This window comes from Trematomus bernacchii, unplaced genomic scaffold (genome assembly GCF_902827165.1).
Source record: "Trematomus bernacchii unplaced genomic scaffold, fTreBer1.1, whole genome shotgun sequence".
Classification (NCBI taxonomy): Eukaryota; Metazoa; Chordata; class Actinopteri; order Perciformes; family Nototheniidae; genus Trematomus; species Trematomus bernacchii.
Window position 1 is genome coordinate 551,019 of NW_022987592.1, and position 13,808 is coordinate 564,826.

The 13,808-nt window shown below is 46.0% G+C and overlaps 1 protein-coding gene across 1 annotated transcript in view; it reads right to left on the bottom strand.

The window, feature by feature from the left end:
* vps13d (vacuolar protein sorting 13 homolog D) overlaps positions 1–13,808 on the bottom strand; it is a 96,253-nt gene that overhangs the window by 21,861 nt on the left and 60,584 nt on the right. Inside the window, 14 exon segments of the mRNA XM_034129221.1 lie at positions 6,642–6,812; positions 7,570–7,678; positions 7,789–7,946; positions 8,367–8,469; positions 8,556–8,791; positions 9,150–9,273; positions 9,394–9,569; positions 9,849–9,979; positions 10,071–10,213; positions 10,685–10,811; positions 10,927–11,118; positions 11,482–11,729; positions 11,817–12,033; positions 12,191–12,341. Of these exon segments, the coding sequence (XP_033985112.1) occupies positions 6,642–6,812; positions 7,570–7,678; positions 7,789–7,946; positions 8,367–8,469; positions 8,556–8,791; positions 9,150–9,273; positions 9,394–9,569; positions 9,849–9,979; positions 10,071–10,213; positions 10,685–10,811; positions 10,927–11,118; positions 11,482–11,729; positions 11,817–12,033; positions 12,191–12,341 (2,286 nt within the window).

The window sequence follows — 13,808 nt, forward strand, 5'->3', positions numbered from 1 at the left end:
TAAAACCAAAAAAAGCAAGTGGGCTTGACGGCATATTGAACGAGATGCTAAAACACACAAGTAAAAAGATCAGATTGGCTATACTCAAACTATTCAATTTGATCCTGATTGTAGGTTACTTTCCTGACAGCTGGAATCGTGGTCTCAAAACACCCATTTTGCAAAATCGCCGATAAATCTGACCCTAATAATTACAGAGGCATTTGTGTGAACAGTAACCTGGGGAAGGTCTTTTGTAGTATTGTAAATTCCCGGTTTATAGACTTCCTTACGAAACACAATGTCCTGAGCAAAAGCCACATTGGATTCTTACCAAATCACTGCACATCAGACCACATTTACACCCTACACACCTTAGTGGACAAATATGTTAATCAAAATAAAAGTAAAATATTTGCCTGTTTCATTGATTTCTAAAAAGCATTTGACTCAATTTGGCATGTCAACAAACTACTTCAAAGCGGTATAGAGGGAAAACATTTGACTTAATAAAATCTATGTACACAAAGAACATGTGAAGCATCAAGATCTGACACAAGAGAACCACCTTCATTTCTCAAGAACAAGGATGCTGTTTATCACCGGCCCTGTTCAACATCTATATTAACGAACTGGGCACTATCTTAGAACAGTGGGCTCACTCTTCACAAAACAGGGATCAGATTCCTGCTGTATGCAGATGATTTAATCCTGTTAAGCCCGACAAAAGAAGGACTTCAACAGAGTTTAAACATACTCAAATGTTACTGTCAGACCTGGGCCCTGGCAATTAACATAGAAAAGACGATGATATTTCAAAAAAGTTCCAGATGTCAGGCAAACAATATTGACTTTACAATTGGGACACATACAATAGAAAATTGCTCAGAATATAATTATTTAGGCCTGAAAATAAGTTCCACTGGAAGTTTTAATCAAGCTGTCAATGAACTGAGAGAGAAAGCATGCAGGGCTTGTTATGCAATAAAAAGACACATTTACATTCAAATTCACATTTTAATTTGGCTTAAATTACTTCAATCAGTAATACAACCCATCCTACTCTATGGAAGCGAAGTGTGGGGCCCACAAACAAACCTAACATTTGAAAAATGGGAAAATGATCCAATTGAAAATTGAAAAATGATCCAGGTTCACAGGAGAACAACTAACAACGCCTGCAGAGCGGAATTAGGCACATTTCCATTATTAATACAAATCCAGAAACGATCAATTAAATATTGGCTACATCTAAAAGAAAGTGACCCCCACTCCTACCACCACAAAGCCCTGCAGCATCAAGAGATGAACAAGGGAAAGAGTCCCCTCTCTCAGCTGGTGCTGACACTCTTCGCAAACCGGCTCAAACTGTGTTCTGCCTCAGGACCAGTCTGAGACCACAACCAAATTATAACAAAACACACAAAAAACAACCTCACTTATTGGAACACTAAATCCCTTCCTCACACAATGTCAAAAATGTGAACCTGTACAGAAACAATTCTTCCAAAATTCAATAGTAAGCATCCTCAAATATTTTAAAAACAAAATGAAAAACTTAAAAATATTACTCTGGGAAAAATAAAGAGAGCTGCATTGTGGCAGGACAGTTTGTCTCTGCCTGCCACAGTATGAGGGAATCGGACTGACCTGCTACACCTCACATCTTTATTTGATTTGATTTGTTTTATTAATGTATTATATGAATTGAATGAATTTGTGTTCCTTGTAGTCAGACTGAGGAAACGAGAGAACCGACCCCCTCTTCCGAGTATTCTACTGGCTAATGTTCAATCCATTGAAAATAAGCTAGATGAACTCAGAAGCCGGATTGCTTTTCAACGGGACATTAAGAACTGTAACGTGTTAATTCTCACTGAGACTTGGCTCAACCCCGCTATCCCGGACTCCGCCATTGTCCCTGACGGATTCACTATTTTTCGTCAGGACCGGACTGCTAACTCGGGGAAAAGTAAGGGAGGCGGTGTGTGTGTAATGACTAACAACAACTGGTGCTCAGATGTGAGGATTATTTCTTGGGACTGTTCCGCTCATCTAGAGCACCTCATGATCACATGCCGGACCTTTCACCTGCCGAGGGAATTCACATCTGTTGTGATAACAGCAGTGTATATCCCGCCGCAGTCGCTCGCCGACAACAACACGGCACTCGATCAGCTGTTTGGGATTATTGATAAGACCGAGACTTCACGGCCAGAGGCGGCGTTCGTTGTGGCCGGAGATTTCAACACCGCCAACATGAAGAAGGTCTTGCCAAAATATTACCAACACATCAACTTCCCGACGCGCGGGGGAAACATACTGGACCATGTTTATTCCCCTTTTCGACATGGATATAAGGCTCTCCCTCGCCCTCCCTTCGGCAAATCAGACCATATCTCACTGCTGCTGCTGCCTGCTTACAAGCAGAAACTTAAAAGGGACAGACCGATAACAAGGACAGTACAACGATGGAGCGAGGAGTCAGATGCAGCACTGCAGGATTGCTTTGCATCTACGGATTGGAGTGTGTTTGAGGACAATAACATCAACACACACACGGACACTGTCATCAGCTACATTGGGAAATGCATCGATGACGTGGTACCGAAGGTTTCTGTACGAACATTCCCAAATCAAAAGCCCTGGCTAAACGGCGAGGTGCGCAGCAAGCTGAAAGCGCGCACTATCGCGCACAGAGCTGGAGAGTACAGGAAATCTAGGTATGATCTCCGGAGAGCAATTAGCAATGCAAATAGACAGTACAAAGAGAAGGTGGAATCAGACTTCAAAGACTGTAACACCCGGAACATGTGGGTGGGATTAAGAACAATGACAGACTACAAAGGAGCAGCGGGGGGTGCTGCGGGAGTGTCTGCGTGCGCATCTCTCCCAGATGAGCTGAACAGTTTTTTTGCACGCTTTGAGAGCAGCCAGGCTGTGGAGGTACAGAGGGACCAGGAGCTAGAGCCCTGCCCTTTTGTTTTAAACAGGGCAGATGTGTGTAAATCCTTTAAAAGGGTTAACCCACACAAGGCTCCTGGACCTGATGGCATCCCTGGCCGTGTTCTCAGGGTGTGTGCAGTTCAGCTGGCAGAGGTGTTCACAGACATCTTCAACAGGTCCCTGCTGCAGTCTGTAGTCCCCACATGTTTCAAACACTCCACTATCGTTCCTGTCCCGAAAAAGACAATAATCACTAGTCTCAACAACTACCGCCCAGTAGCACTCACCTCCATCATAATGAAGTGCTTTGAGCGGTTAGTCAAAACCTTCATCACCTCCTCCCTCCCTGACTCTCTGGACCCCCTGCAGTTTGCCTACAGAGCAAACAGGTCCACAGACGACGACATAGCCCTCACCATCCACACTGCCCTCTCACACCTGGACCAGAGGAACACATATGTGAGAATGCTGTTCATTGACTACAGTTCAGCTTTCAATACCATTGTGCCCTCCAAGCTGGCCATCAAGCTCAGAGACCTTGGGCTCAACAGCGCCCTCTGTGACTGGATCCTGAACTTCCTGACGGGCAGACCCCAGGCAGTGCGGGTGGGAAACATCACATCCTCCACCCTGATCCTCAACACCGGAGCCCCTCAAGGCTGCGTGCTCAGCCCTCTCCTCTACTCCCTGTTCACTCACGACTGCGTGGCCACACTCAGCTCCAACACCAACGTGAAGTTTGCTGACGACACGACCGCCATCGGCCAGATCACAGACGGCGATGAGACGGCGTACAGAGAGGAGGTCAGAACCCTGATATCTTGGTGCCAGGATAACAACCTCCATCTCAACGTCAGCAAAACCAAGGAGCTGATTGTGGATTACAGGAAGCAGCAGGGAGAGGGACACGCCCCCATCGCCATCAATGGGACTACGGTGGAGAGAGTCAGCAGCTTCAGGTTCCTCGGTGTCCACATCCCTGAGGACCTGACATGGACTCTTCACACTACCACCATCACCAAAACAGCTCAACAGCAGCTCTTCTTCCTCCGCAGGCTGAGGAGGTTCAACATGGACTCTAGGATACTCTGCAACTTCTACAGGTGCACCATAGAGAGCATCCTGACCTTCTACAGGTGCACTATAGAGAGCATCCTGACCTTCTACAGGTGCACTATAGAGCATCCTGACCTTCTACAGGTGCACCATAGAGAGCATCCTGACCATCCTGACCTTCTACAGGTGCACCATAGAGAGCATCCTGACCTTCTACAGGTGCACCATAGAGAGCATCCTGACCTTCTACAGGTGCACTATAGAGAGGATCCTGACCTTCTACAGGTGCACCATAGAGAGGATCCTGACCTTCTACAGGTGCACCATAGAGAGGATCCTGACCTTCTACAGGTGCACCATAGAGAGGATCCTGACCTTCTACAGGTGCACCATAGAGAGCATCCTGACCTTCTACAGGTGCACTATAGAGAGGATCCTGACCTTCTACAGGTGCACCATAGAGAGCATCCTGACCTTCTACAGGTGCACCATAGAGAGCATCCTGACCTTCTACAGGTGCACCATAGAGAGCATCCTGACCTTCTACAGGTGCACCATAGAGAGGGTCCTGACCTTCTACAGGTGCACCATAGAGAGCGTCCTGACCTTCTACAGGTGCACCATAGAGAGCGTCCTGACCTTCTACAGGTGCACCATAGAGAGGGTCCTGACCTTCTACAGGTGCACCATAGAGAGCGTCCTGACCTTCTACAGGTGCACCATAGAGAGCGTCCTGACCTTCTACAGGTGCACCATAGAGAGCATCCTGACCTTCTACAGGTGCACCATAGAGAGCATCCTGACCTTCTACAGGTGCACCATAGAGAGGATCCTGACCTTCTACAGGTGCACCATAGAGAGGATCCTGACCTTCTACAGGTGCACCATAGAGAGGATCCTGACCTTCTATAGGTGCACCATAGAGAGCATCCTGACCTTCTACAGGTGCACCATAGAGAGGATCCTGACCTTCTACAGGTGGACCATAGAGAGCATCCTGACCTTCTACAGGTGCACCATAGAGAGCATCCTGACCTTCTACAGGTGGACCATAGAGAGCATCCTGACCTTCTACAGGTGCACCATAGAGAGCATCCTGACTGGCTGCATCACGGCCTGGTACGGCAGCTGCACTGCCCTCAATCGTAAGGCTTTACAGAGGGTGGTGAAAACTGCACAGAACATCACCAGGACGGAGCTGCCTTCCATGGAGGACCTTTACTCCCAGCGGCTCAGGAAGAAAGCCTTCAGGATTATAAAAGACCCCCATCACCCCAACCACAAACTGTTCAGTCTGCTGCCGTCTGGCAGGCGTTACCGCAGCATCCGGACTAAAACCACCAGATTAAGAGACAGTTTCATCCCACAGGCCAGAAGATTGTTAAACACCTGAACTGCTGTAACAACATCCATAACATTCTGCTACTTAGTAATCATTTATCTATTTACCTAATATATCATTCAAATAGCTTGCATATAGACTCTTATTTCACTATTTCACTTTTTTTTAAACTATTCCTTTCTTTTTACAGTTACTTTTAATATTTACTTGCACTATATTTTTCTGTTTTTCTGTAATATTGTGTTGCACTGTTGGAGAAGCCTGTGACTTAAGAATTTCATCGACATAACTACTCTGTAGCTATAGTTGTATGAAAAATAAAGATAAAAATAACCGTGTGCAAAATGCTACTCCTTCCACATACTTTCAGCTAGAGACTTTCTAACTTTAAAATGCTCACAATACATTCAGCTATTAAACTTGTATTCAGACTTTTGATATCTTTTAAAGTTTTTAACTTATCAGTTTAAGTTTTGGTACATTTTCAGGCTGTTTTAGATTTGATAATGGGACGGCTAGACCGCGTGACATCATCACTTAGTGATGGTCTTTAAAATCTTCTGAAAAAATATTTTAAAACTGCTCTCAAATCCAAAATATACACTCTATTCAAATAATTTTAAGATTTAAGGAGCAAAATTATTGTGGCTTGCCTCGATGCCTTCATTTTATCAAACTGACCCACCATGCTTCCCATGTTAAATTTGTCCGGATCTTTCTTCAGACCAGAAAGAAGTCAACTTAGGCAAACTGCTGCCACCATTACCTGCTCAAGGTCAGGTCATTTTTTTTTATAGGAGCCATAGTTTTTCAACAGGAGGCAAAATTGTCAGATATAATCCTCAATGCAGCAGTTGGAAACTGTAGTGTTGCTGGGCAGATTGGGGCCACACTGAGTCCTGAGTGACATCATCTAATCAGAGCAGACACGCCCACAGACAGACTGGTACACGCACACACACACACTGGATGTCTATACTACATATGTTGACTGACTGACTGACTTACATAATAAATACATGATAAACACTTACATAATAAATAACCTCCCATATATTGACATCAGACATCTAATTTTGTCAGCATAGACAGGTCTTTTCTGTGTTAGAGTTTTACTCGCTACAGGGTGTACTTTGAGGGTTTCTGACTTTACATGCATAAAAACCTTCATAACACACAAGGGGACGGGTAATAACCGGAAAAGCATGACATGGGAACTTTAATACTCAACACAAGAGTGGAGGAAAAAGGTCAGCTAGTTGAATTTATTTATAACTTGTGATTGACCTAGGGATTAGCCAAAATAAAACATCCTGACCTGTAGGACACGTGTTGGTCCGTCTGGCAGCACCTGGACTGACAGCACACCAGAACCCGGCCTCATCTTCTGGTTGATGAACTGCTGCTCGGGGCCAGGAGCCTGCAGCCCTGAGTCTGGTCCCAGCACCACCTCTGCTCCATCATACAAACCTGACAGCCCACCCTTCACCTGAAGAACAAATTAAACATCAACTAAAATCACAGACATCAGTCTCAGAACTCTGAACCTCAAAGCAAAGAGGAGAGCAATTCATAGACTCAGAATGAGTTATTCTGAGTTTCAGGGACTCTTCAGTGATGTATGCCTTTACTGGGAACTAAGTACTTATTAAAGCTATCATTGCAGTACAGTGAAGGTGCTTTACATTGAGTTAGAGAAGTAACATACTTCAGGAATTTTCATATGTTCACATCGTAATAAATGTAGCAGTGAGCCCAATCATTTTGGGGGACTGCGCAGCCCCTACATTGCTTTGTGGGAAAGTGTGCCCCTGGTGTTTTACCCGTGAATCAAAGAGTGGCTCAGTCTGGAGGGACTTGGCCTTGGAACCGAAGGCTCGCTTGTTCACGTCCCGATCGGACAAAAAAAACCGAGCGTGGACTGATAGCTGGAGAGGTGCCAGTTCACCTCCTAAGCAACTGCAAACCCCCAACTGCTACCTGGCGCCGGACCGACTGGCTGCCTCTTCACTCTGTGCTCCTCTCCAGATGCATGTGCATGTGTGCACCTATATACCTGTGTGTATTTGTAATGTGTGTGTATTAAAAAAAAACTGCATGTGTGTATTTGTACTCCGTGTAAAAAACAGAGTGGAAAACTGAATTTCACCATAGGGGGTTTAATAAAGTTTAATCTTCTTCTTCTACTATTTTCATGCATCAAAATTCCAAACCAAAGACATATAAACACAGCTTGGTGTTCCCACCTGCACCACCAGCCGGGGAAGGCCGCAGGTCAGCATGCCTGAGCTGAAGAACCAGGTCTGGGTGGTGCTGCGGCGAGAGTCTGGCCTCCTCAGCATCAGCGGCTCGAAACTGGGAGAGAAAAGACAGGATGGGAGTGTTCACTGATACATTTCCTCACAGTTTATGGTAAATGGTCAATGAGAGACACATCTGCTGTGCTGATCCCACACAGTACACACCCGTTGTCACTAACAGCTGCCAGCCCTGCGATGTCCAGCACCAAAGAGGAGTCCAGGGGGCGGGGCTGTGCAGGCTTGCTCTGCGGGGGGGACGAGCCCTCATGGCACAGCATGCCGGTCCCCGTCATCCTCCACAGCTGAGAGCGCTTCCCTGGCTCCTGTACAGCCATCACAGTTACAACAGTTACAACAGTGCTTGTTGTTAAAATCGTTACTTTGTGTTACTTTCTTCATGGGCTGCAACTGGGGGAGAACTTGATTACCGGATTCCTCTCACTAATGCTTACCCAGAGCTGCACATGCACAATGACATCACAGCATACACACACTGTGTGCTTATTGGGACTGATCCATGGCAGACAAAAAAAGTGTAACCCTAATCAACCCGGGATCACAACTACATTAGTCTGTGAGTGAATGATTCCTTTGTCACTGCCTTGCTCATCGGCACTTGGATTCTCTGTATTAGTTCTCCCTCTAAACTTGCATGCTGTTTTTCCCCTCACCCTCACCCTCACCCTGACCCTGACCCTGACCCTAGCCTGTGCAGTGTGGGTCACCTGACATGAAAACAGTACCTTCTTTTTCAGGATGACCCTTTGAGTCTTAGTGTCCACGTCGAGGACCAGTTCAGCACAGCTCACCAGACGCTTCTTCCCAACAGGCCTCTTCTCCACTTTCCTGCAACAACACGATGATGCCTTTAACGTTTTAATATAGAGAAACATAAAGATATATGGTGATGTCATTAGTCAGTCAGGTCATACGGTGAGAAGGTGTGCGTGGCAGCGATGTAGATGAAGTTCTCGTAGTAAAGCTTGTTGTACTCTCTGAAGAAGTTCATGTCTGCAGTGACCTCTGAGGATCCCGCCCCCTTCACGGTCAGAGTGAGGTAGGGGGGCAGGGTGGGCTCGTCACAGGCGTAGTCCAGCACGCAGTCCGCCTTCACCTCAGTGTGCAGGCGGACGTCCGCCACACCATGCTGCCAGCACTGGATTGGAACCTGAAGGGATGAAACAACGAAATCTGTTCAATTTACTTATTAAAAAGGGGATAGACCCAATAACCACTTCCAAGATGTTTCTTTCCTGGAATCGCACGCCTCTAACAATCAATTCATTGTATGTCCTACTGACTTTTGCATGTGTAAAGTTGCATAAACACCATGTTTATTATGTTTCAATTTGTTTGGGACCAGAGGCATGCGGGAGACAAAAAAACACTCAAGCATGTGACGCTGCTAAACCTGGAGGCCCCTTGTTTGTTACTTAATAATGAAACGTAAAAATATTGGTCTTAAAATGGTCAGGAGTAGAGCTCGTAGAGTTCATGCTACTTAAGCTGTCTGCACAATGGCTTACTTCAGAGATGTTGTCGATGCGGAAAGGTGGAGGCAGCTGGTCCGTGTCAGAGAAGGAGATCTGGTACGTGGCCCCCTTCAGGGTGATCTCTGTCCGCAGGAAGAAACAGCTTCCCAGTGTGTCCCTGTTCAAAACAACATCCACTTCAAATTCTTCATTTCAATTTCCACACAACCTGAGATGGTGGAATATATATATATTTTTATTAAATCTGTGTGTTCTGGAGAGTGTATATGTAGCTCACCTCATGTTGACGTGAAAGGACTTTGGTTTGTTGACCTCGAAGCCTCCTGACCAGGTGCAGTTGGGGGTGTCCATGAGGCGCACACACAGCAGCTGGTCGTAGTCATTGCGTGGCCAGTGGAAGACAACGCTGGAGCCCGGCAGGGTGGAGATGTAACCCTCTGGGTTAGCCGTACCCTAAAACAAAAGTATTCTTCAATGACTCCTGTCATACTGGACCTACTGTCCCCCTTGTAGGAGAAACTGGAGGAAGGCATGGGCTGTGTATAACAGTTGGATGAAGCCACCATGACTTCACCTATCGCTTTGTGGATTTCTTTAACTTTCTGCATTTTGGCAGTGGCCATCTTGTATTTTTACAACAAGAAGTGTATCTCACTCTCTCTCACTCACTGTGTGAGGTGTGAGCATTTACCACTAAGCTACCTTTACCTTCTTTCTGGATTTATTCCTCACCTTTCCTCTTGCAAACTCTCTCTGAGCGAAGGCCAGTTTGTGTGTAGAGCGGTTGTCCAGGAGGTAGCGCGGGGCAAAAGTCACTATGTGTGTGTCCCTGTAGCGTCCTTTTCCTTTCCGCACATTGATGCCTGTGTGGATCAGACAGGGAACATTGAATGCCCGACAGACATTTGTATTGCTCATGTGACAACTGAGACATTTGGCAATATACAAACTTGCCTATGTTATAGATGAGGCCAGGCCTGTTCCCGTGCTGGATGACCTTTACTGCCCTGACTCCACTGCCTCCGTCCAGGGAGAAGCCCTGGCACCAGCCTGGAACTCCGTCTGGGTGGATCCCTTTACCGATCCGCATTGTGCACCTGTGATCAAGATAGACGGGGAGACTGGAATTACTGCCTGGTGGTTATAATGTATGTCTCCGCAGGTCACTCCAGTTTACTTCCATTGTCATCACATATTTTATCCTATCAATATATCTGTGTAAATTGTAAATCATTTGAATATGAATTCTTGAGTTATGGTTAAAACACATGTTTTGTGAGGTCACAGTGAAATTCATGACTCATTCATCTTGAGTCAAATTGGATGTTGCTCCTTGAGAAATTGCCTTTATAGGAAGTGGGCCTGACAACCTGAAACATACAGTACTGCCTCTGGCCACTGAACCGTACAAACAGAATGTAGGGATGTAAGGAGAATTTAGAGCAGCTCATCCAACTATCACTAAGTTAGGGATTCTCTCAGTGCACATGCCGAAGGATGTCTGTCACTACCTCAGGCAGCAGGCAGTTCAGACCCTGTGCTCAGCCCTGTCTCTGACACACACTTACATCGCAGGCTGCTCCTTGTCAGTGTAGCAGAACAGCAGTGGGCTGAGGCTCCGGGCCAGCTCGTGCTCCTCAAACTGGCCTGCAGCATCAGCTTTGCCGTTGTCCTGACGGAAAATTAACGGCAGGCCTAAGGAAGGAAAACAGTTTTAGGGAATGATAACAGAGACGCTTGTTCTTTAAGCAATGGCTGGTTTGTTTTGTAAAATGTTAAACTGTAGTTTATATTGGTAATGAAACATTACCAGTCTTGTTGATAAGCCAGTAGGGGGCAGAGATCAGGATCTTCAGAGCCCCCTGTGCTCGCAGGATGATGCGGATGGTGAGGCAGAGCAGATGTTTGTTGGTGTCATACAGCCTCATGCGCACCACATAGTTCTGAGTGCCAGGGGGAATGAGCAGCTCTTTGCACACAGGGAAGCTCTCCAGCAGGACTCCTGAAGGAGAGACATGAACAGCAGTGTTCAACAGAGTGAAAGAGTGAAAAGGTATAATTATTTGCAATATATATATATACACACCGCTTTATAATAAAAAAAATACTGGCCGCTAACTCTTAGACGATTCAAATACTGAAATAAATCTAGATGTGTATTTTAGTAAATAGTCATTTGTGTTTTTTTCCATTTCTATCTTTAATATTTTATGCATGCCTCTTAATGAATATTTTTGCTATTTTTGGCTCTTCACTTTTGCTGTAACAATGTCAATTTCCCCTCTGTGGGACAAATCAAATAAAGGTATTATGATTCTAAAGGAGGCAAAAACAGCCAGTGACTGACTACAGGGCGGGCGCTGACCTAGCTCCATGTTCTGAGAGGTGTCGGCAGGGTGAAGCACTGCCTCTTTCCCCGGCTTCAGGGAGCCTCTGATGGATGTTCCCTTGATGAAGTAGTTGAGGTCACAGGGCAACAGGTTGGCCAGCACCATGGTGGGCAGCAGGTAGATGGTGTGGCCTGGCTGTCGATAGATCTCCTTTGCACTGCCAGCAACCCTCTTGGCCGGCTGCTGCTCCGGATAGTTCTCCTTTTTGATGACCACACAAAATCTGCGAGATGCAGAGAAATTAGGCAAACAGTGCCATGTAAAAGGAAGACAAAACCAGAGAACAACATCTGGGACTGACTGTACACACCTGAAGTCACGCTTGAGGCTGTCGTCAAAGTCTGCTGACTGACAGTCCCTCTTACTGCTGCTGATCTCCCCGGGCCGCTCCACGCTGGTCCAGTGGATGGGAACCTTACAGAAGAACACGCCCAGGCCTTTGGGCCGGGCCTGCAGACGCCAGGACGTGAGGTGGAGGGGCACCGCCAATGCCTGGCTGGGGAGGATAGGAGGCAGCACCACTGGCTCTGGAAACACAGGGACACAGCTGGTTGCATTAATGTGACCCACATGGTAAAAACATGAATTCGCAAGATTAACAAGAAAAAGTAAAAAATAAAGAACTCTGTGTGATAAAGTGCAATAAAGTGCCCTAGTTGTGAATGGTAAAAGAGAGAGTTTTACTGTCAGGGGCAGAGGGGCTGTCCAGGCGGACCTCCATAGGAACATCCAGCCGGTTCTTCACCATGAGGGACGAGCGGACAGTGATCACCTTCCTGGCACTACCCTCCATGGTGATGGAGAACACCACTCTGACTGGAGGCAGGGCAGAGAACTGGGGGATGGGGGGTCACACAGATAAAGTCACTGTCAGGGTTAAATTCATACGGAGCTTCAGTGGGGATCCAACTAATGAAGCCATCTTACACTCAACCAGGCGTCTGCATGAGTTATTATTATTACTGGGGACATTCTGTTTTCATTAATTGTACTAATATCAATGTGATGGTAATAAGTGCTCAGGTATTAGGTAATAAGCTCCTTAAGCTGCTTAATAACATTGTTATTGTTAGTTATTTTTGACTGTATAAGTGTTAGTAACAGTCTTATAAACAGTGTTTGGGTAGATTTAAAGCATTGATAAGCACATATAATCCTTGAGTTCTAATAAATTAAAAAGCATTACATTACATTGATCAACAAACTTACCTTTTTTATTCGCTGTTTAACCTTTCCTAAGCTGTTTGTTTCTTTATTCAGATTATAGGAGTTTTTTGGTTTGATGGTGTAAAGTGAGCATCACAGCTGCTTACAGATTAGTGTAAATGGTATTTTTCTTTTTGAACCAAACGTACTCAGCACGACAGGGTCAACAATGCTCTCTCAGAGCCCCGGACAGTCAGTACGGGGGCCCCTCAACGACTGCACTAGAATCCACCCCAAGAACCATATAATCAAATTCTCCGATGATACAGCCATCCTTGGCTTAATGCACAAAGGCTTACCACTCTGAATAGAGAGATTTGTGCAATGGTGTGATTCTAACCATCTTGTGCTGAATGTGAAGAAGACTGAGGAGATGGAGTGGGACCCAAAGGCAGTGGGTGACCTTAGGCCGGTGGTTATCCACAATGAACCCATAGCTCAGGTCCGCTCCTATAAGTACCTTGGTGTTCATATAGATAGTACACTCAGCTGGAGGGTCCATGTAGAGCTGGGGTGCCCACACTTTTTCAGCTTGGGAGCTACTTTTAAAATGACCAAGCCCAAAAGATCTACCTACAGGGCCGCCCCTAACCAATCTGTTTCGCGAGCGTGGGGTGCTAGTGGACTAAACGGCGGATAAACTGTGGCATTTGCGCTTCAGATGAGGAGGTGAGGCCCCCTCATAACTGCATGAACCCGTATGGCACAATACAACTCAGACTGGCTTACCTGTACGTCAATCAAGTGGCAAATGCCATAGTAAGGATGGATGAGAACAACATCTTAAAAAAACGTATTGGGCACCCCTGATGTAGAGGGTCTGTGCTCTAGACTTCAACAGCGGTTGTATGTTGCGTACACTCATGGCTTACGGAGTCGAGCAGAAGTTCATGTTATTGGTTTATCATGCAGTGTTGGAGAGCACCATAAGATATGGTATCATGAGCAGTCCATTATTGGACAGGCACAACAAATCGTGTCTGATCCCCCCCCACATTCTCCACCCAGAATTCCAGCTCCTTCCTTCTGGTAGAAGATGCAGGGTTCCCAAGAGTAGGCTGAACCTCTATAAGCAGTCATTCCTGCCTCTGTCTAT